The sequence below is a fragment of the Benincasa hispida genome, chromosome 9, assembly GCF_027475165.1.
Source record: "Benincasa hispida cultivar pf3 chromosome 9, pf3_genome.v1.1, whole genome shotgun sequence".
NCBI lineage: Eukaryota > Viridiplantae > Streptophyta > Magnoliopsida > Cucurbitales > Cucurbitaceae > Benincasa > Benincasa hispida.
The window spans coordinates 66,505,926-66,512,177 of NC_143486.1; the positions used below are offsets into that span (position 1 = coordinate 66,505,926).

At 32.7% G+C, this 6,252-nt stretch overlaps 1 protein-coding gene across 1 annotated transcript; it reads right to left on the reverse strand.

The window, feature by feature from the left end:
- Positions 1 to 1,675: 1,675 nt before the first annotated feature.
- Positions 1,676 to 5,435, reverse strand: LOC120086188 (uncharacterized). Its single transcript, XM_039042716.2, has 3 exons — positions 3,081 to 5,435; positions 2,069 to 2,264; positions 1,676 to 1,953 (listed from the first exon to the last, which is right to left on the reverse strand). The coding sequence occupies exons 1-3, from the start codon at positions 5,120 to 5,122 to the stop codon at positions 1,702 to 1,704; spliced, it is 2,490 nt and encodes an 829-aa protein (XP_038898644.1). The 5' UTR covers positions 5,123 to 5,435; the 3' UTR covers positions 1,676 to 1,701.
- Positions 5,436 to 6,252: the final 817 nt, after the last annotated feature.

Here is a 6,252-nt window from a genome sequence, read left to right on the forward strand (position 1 = left end):
GGATTTTGTTGAAGATTAGAAAAACTGAAATTGAAAATGATGAAAGAATCGTGTATTGCAAACCAAAATATAGAAAAACGACTTTTAGATTTAAAAACCATTAAATATATTTACAAGTAAACATAAGTGATATATTAAAAACAATAACCTAAACACTACCTTATGATTAACATTCGTTAAAATCAGCTAAATATAAAAGATGATTTGAAAATTTTAAAATTATCAACCGTTAGTTAAAAATAACATTTAGTCCCTAAATTTTCATAAAAGTAACAATTTAGTCTTTAAACTTTGATTTATAACGATTTAGTCTCTAATCTCCATACTTTTATGTTTGTAGCAATTTAGTCTCTAAACTTTATGTAACCATTTAGCCATTGTACTTTAAAATTTGTAATAATTTAGTCCCTACCATAGAAATTAGAATTGAGATTTAATGATTTGTTTTGCATAAATAAGTCAATAAAAAAATTAAAGATTCAATATTTTTATATAATACAAAGTCTACATTATAAAATAATAAAGCTTGACATCTAATTTTGATGATTTCTTTTACATTAGGGACTAAATTAATGCAAATTTGAAAGTATAAAGACCAAATTATTACATACTATAGTTAAGGGACTAAATTGTTATAACATTGTGAAAGTATAGAGACTAAATCGTTACAAACCAAAGTTTAGGGACTAAATTATTACTTTCATAAAAGTTTAAGGACAGAAAATATTTTTTAACTTTAACTGTATTTACAAGTAAAATCTAAGTGATATTTGCAAGGTGATGATTTTAAGTTGTTTAATGAAACTAAAATAACGAAAAACAAAGAGAGGGTGAAAAAATATAAAATTATATTCGTCATATATATAAAAGTTTGGCTGGTTTGATTATAAATCTATACTAGAGGGTATAAATAGAAAGAAAACACTTCACTCTAATTTTCTCCTAAAATCGTGTTAATGAGATGAAAGAGAATACAAATCATATATTTATTTATTTTTAAAAAGCGATTTTCAGTTGGGCTAGTTTGACGGTAAGTACACAGATATACCATGGATATTTTTGCAAAGACATTCCCAACTTAGGTAGTTCTCATTATCATGTAATTTTGTAGCTACTCATGATATTTCCATTACTTTTGACATATTCAAAATTATTATGTAATATATTTTTAATTGTTAAAAAATTTTATCATGTGAAAATTGCATTTAAACGTCTACATTTAGATATTAAATTAGTTTTAGGTGGTTAAAAACGTGTTTCGAAATGATTTTTACTAAGACAAAAGCGATTTTAACAATTTCAAAATATATATATATATATATAATATTTCAAAATTTGAAAACTAGATAATAAAAGAAGCTTAATTTAAAAAAAATGATATTATTAAATTTACTTTAGCTCGTGAGTTTAAATTTTTATTTTGATTGGTCATTTAACATGAGATAAGAGTAGGTAGTACGTATTTAAACTCATGTAGTACATTGATATAATTAACACTTTTTTTAATTCAATAACACATGAATGAAGAATTTAAATCTTTGACTCGGAGGAGACTAAGTAAACTTATGTTGTAGTTGACATTCATTCATATCACTAAATCTATAATATGTTTAGATTATGAGTATTGTGGTATTTTTTTATTTTGTACAGCCTACAATTAGAATTTACAACAACCTTTGGCACCAGTAAAAAAGCATGATATTATTCTTGTGTTGATAGAGTAAGGAGTCCAATTGAATCAAGATATGAACTACATTTTCCATGGATACCAATAATCTTCACTCTCCTGGTTGGGATTGAAAATTTTGTTCCATTTTCAATTCCAAACGGCCCATAAATTCTTAGGTTGGTTTCTAGTGTCAACGATTCAATAATAACTCTCTCAAGTTCCATTACATTACTATATGAGCCATGAATCGAAACAAGATACTCATCTGGATAATCAAAGGCAACCTACAACAAAAGTTGAACATAACTTAAACCTGTTAATATTTTTAAACATTTGAAAAGTCTTTCCAAACAAATCCTTAAAGTCGGGAAGGTTTAGAATAGAATTTAGACAACTAACCTCATATTTGGTTCCACCATCTCCGCCATGCTTAGCCGACCAAACAGCCTTCCCATTCTTCTCATAATAAATTTGAATGGCATGGACACATTCTTGATGATACACAACAAATGCCCTAATTGTTGAGAAAACCTTTTCTTCCCATGGATTCCCCCCTTTACCTCCATACGGTCTCAATGGTACACGAACAGGGCAGCTTGTTTCAAATAACCATTAATTAGTCTATAGTTTGGCTAATAACACAAACAATTTAAAGAAGTTAAAAAACTATAATAAATTAAATATGACTTTGCTCCTTGTATTTTACATTTTTGTTCATTTTGATCTTTATACTTTCAATATTTGTTTATTTTAGTCTATATAATTCAAAATGTTCATTTTAGTCAATCATGGATCATTTGACAACTTTTAAAAAATTATCAAAATCATTATTGAAAATAAAGAACTAAAATAATCATTTTGAAAATGTTGGAATGCTTTGAATGACGCTTCGAATGGCGAAGTACGTTGCAACACTATTTAGAATTTTGGCCATTTGGTTAAGAGGAATATGCTACGTAAACTCTCTAATTATACTGATGAATCTACGGTTATGACTCGTTAATTTAAAGTTTTTTCTGTCTAATAAAATTGTTCTCTCCTTTTGTCTATAAACGTAACTGACATATTGCTAGTGAAGTCGATTCTCTATTGTTTTATAGTTTCAGATGATCTCAAATTATCAATTTCTTAACATTGTGTAAGAGATAAAATGAGAAAAAAAATTGAAAATACAAGAAAGAGTGTAATATTTTTTTTTAAGAAAATACTTTGGTGCATCTACACCTATTTTTTGCACCCAATCTTATTGTCCAACTACAATGTACTTTGTGTTTATTTTTTTCTTGTTTAAAAATAATATGGTTTTGGATTTTTTTTTTTTTTTTTTTTTCTCTTTTTACTATGCTATGTAGTTGAGTGACCGCAAAAATACGAGTGTAGCTTGAATTGCGAAAAAAATCAAATTGCTTACTATATAGTTGGTTGTTCATAGAGTTCAACTCCACGAGAGTAAAAATTCCGCTCTGTATAAGCAAGCTTCCCCTGTTTTAGCTGCTGCTGGTAACAACGTCCAATTGCATGGACATTAAACTTGCAAGTTCCACATTGAAACGCCAAATTTTCATCACATGATTCACTGCAACTCCCACAATTCTTTTGTTCCTTCCCTTTCATTACCATACTCAACGGATGCCTATGAGCTTCATGAATCTTTGATTTCACAAACGGAAACTCTCCAACAACACAACTCAAATGCGCCACAAAACTGCACGTTCGGCAGCTATAAGACCACAGCCACGGCTCTCTTTCTTCTTCACAAACATCGCAGTAATATTCATCTACTCCCTCTTCCTCTACAAATGTCAAATTCAACGGATGCTTATCGAATCTGTATCTTACTGTAAGTGGTAGCGTCGCACATTTCGCATCCAAATAAAAGTTGCAGCTGACACATCGGAACGATACTCTGTTCTTCACCCCTGCCCCACAAGCTTCACAATTGTGTTCTTCATTTGTTCTGTCAATAGACAGGGGATGTTGGTGGCCCGGGTGTTTAAATGGGATTTTAATTGAAGTGCAACGAATGTCGAATGTCGAGAGACAGCTTTTACAGTGGTAGGCGAAGCCATGGAAGTATTCGCGACAAGCTTCGCAATGGAAGATGAAATTCGGGATTGAGATGAGAGTAAGCAAGTGCTGATGAAGGAAATGGGTTTTGGTTTTCGGCAATTTAGCGCATTCTTTGTGGACAAAGAAATCACATTGTGGACAACCATAAGATGAACTTAACAGACCCTTTAAACACCCATCACAAATTCTATATCCTTTTCCCCCAATCTCTTCAGGGAGGAAGAAATTCAAGTTATGGGAGTGAACAGAACATCGAATCTCATTGTCCTGTTCTTCATTTTGGGTAGAAGAATAATCCTTTGTCGAATCAACCATGGGTGTGGATTGTGGATCGAGACGTTGAGTTTCGGCACAATCCAAATGGGTAAAGTAATTGCATTCGTAACAACCATACCCAGCAAATTTCATCTCTAATTTCTCACCGCAGATCTTACAATAACGAATTTGATTCCGGATATTATCACGGAAGTAAGTGAGGGTAAGATCATGAAAATGGTGTCCAAATGTCCTTAGTGTTAATGGCGATTTAGCACATTTTCTATGAGCTAAAACATGGCAAATCTCACAAAACCAAGGGAATCCATTACCTTTCTTACCACAAACTCGACAATCAAAAGAATCCATTGCATTCCGAAACGTGGAAAAGTTATGTTCGTGATTGAAAGATTGTAAACAAGCTACATGGAGATTGAATTTACAGTGGCGAGGATGAGGACAACTATAAACAAACTTTCTACAGTTGTTATTGCAGCTATCACAGAGGAAATTAGCGAAGCTAAGATTGGGAAGAAGAAATAAAGGGTGTTGATGAAATTGAACATCGTACAACTGACGTGGTAATTCCGCGCATCGTTGATGGAAATGAGTGTCACATTGAGAGCAAAAGTAAAAAGGGGTTGATTTTATAACCAAATCACACACAAAACAAACCAATCTGTTTTTTCCTCCGTTTTCTCTGTTTTCTTCTAGTTGAAGAGTTAATGGATGTCGGTGGCTGAAATGTCGAAACTGATCGCCGGAGATATGGCGTAAGCCACTGGATTTGGTATCGGTGAGGACGCATTTGATGTCGATTTGAAAATTGCATTTACGGCATCGGTAAACGTGGCCGGAAGGCATTTGCCAGCAGACGGTACAGAAATGGTTGTTGGTTTTTAGAAGAAGAGGGTGGAAAGGGTGGAAAGGGGAGTGGATTTGAGGAGGAAGGTGGAGGCATGATTGATGGATGTGGAAGTTGCAGTCGGAGTCGGAGCAGGTGAACGCCGGCGGCCGGAGTGGTTGACGGCAACGGGAGCAGTAAGCTACTTCTCCACTGATTTTTCTTCCGTCTTCGTTGAAGAATAATGGGTGTTGATGTGGACGATTCAGAAGGTCAAACTCCATTGTCTCTCTCTCTCTCTTTGTTTGGAAGTAATGGGGTTTATTAGGGACTGTCAATATGGGTTTCGGCCATGGCTGTGCAAGAAGAAATTAAAGAAAATTGGAAGATTGAGGAAAATTAAGGATCGGCATTGGTTTCAGGATCTTATCCTTTCGGGAAGTCTGTGAATGAAATCCATCCAAGCTTGGTGAAGTATCATTTTCTTTTGTATAAAAAAAAATCAATTTTGTAACCTATGAAACACAGATACTTACAAAGACATTATCGGATACCGATACTTCTAAATACTTCTCACATATGTATCTGACACGCAATTTGATATATCTATTTCCATGCGTACTTTTTTTTAAAAGAAAAAAAGCAAACAACACATCTAATATTTCTCCATCTAAACTAGGCAACCTATTTAAAAAGCTCAATACTCGAATCCAAAACTAAAAGGAAAAAAATAAATACAAGGTCAAACCTAGAATCATCTAATCTTCATATTTACATTTGAATCCCTACAAAATCCACTAACATATAAACCATTTAGATATCTTCAACAATCCAATGAAGAAGTTCTTCGTTTATCTTCATACTTCTCCCTCTAATCTTCTTCTTCTTTGCAATATGAGTCACCTTTCTATTGTATTCTATTAACTATTGTACTTCAACATCTTAGATGTTGTTTTTTTTGTATTGTATTTCAGTGTTTGTATTCTATTTTGTGTTATTATTATTAACTTGTATGCTAAATTTATGTATATCCTAGGTTTTTTTAAGAAAAAAAATTGTATCTTCAACGATGATTGCACGAGATTTCAAGAGGAATTTATTTCGTGGAACTTGAACTTTGTATTTGTACCAATTTTGTGGAAAGTGAATACAATCCCTAATACATAATATTTTGATGCTTTCAAAATAAACTATAATCTTGAAGCTTATTGATCTTCTTGAATGATCGGCTTTTGGACTTGTTGATTTTCTTGGATAATCGGCCTTTGGGCTTGTTGATCTTCTTGGATGATCGACCTTTGGGCTTGTTAATCTTCTTGGATGATCGGCCTTTTGGCTTGATGATCTTCTTGGACGATTGGCCTTTGGGCTTGTTGATCTTTTTGGATGATCGACTTTTGGGCCTAATGATCTT

Excerpts from the sequence above, each read along its gene's own strand:
- LOC120086188 (XM_039042716.2), bottom strand. The coding sequence starts at position 5,122 with ATGGAGTTTGACCTTCTGAATCGTCCACATCAACACCCATTATTCTTC. Across the intron at positions 2,265-3,080 it reads TATGAACAACCAACTATATA|CTGCCCTGTTCGTGTACCAT; the intron begins GTAAGCAATTTG and ends ATTTGAAACAAG. Across the intron at positions 1,954-2,068 it reads ATGGTGGAACCAAATATGAG|GTTGCCTTTGATTATCCAGA; the intron begins GTTAGTTGTCTA and ends CTTTTGTTGTAG.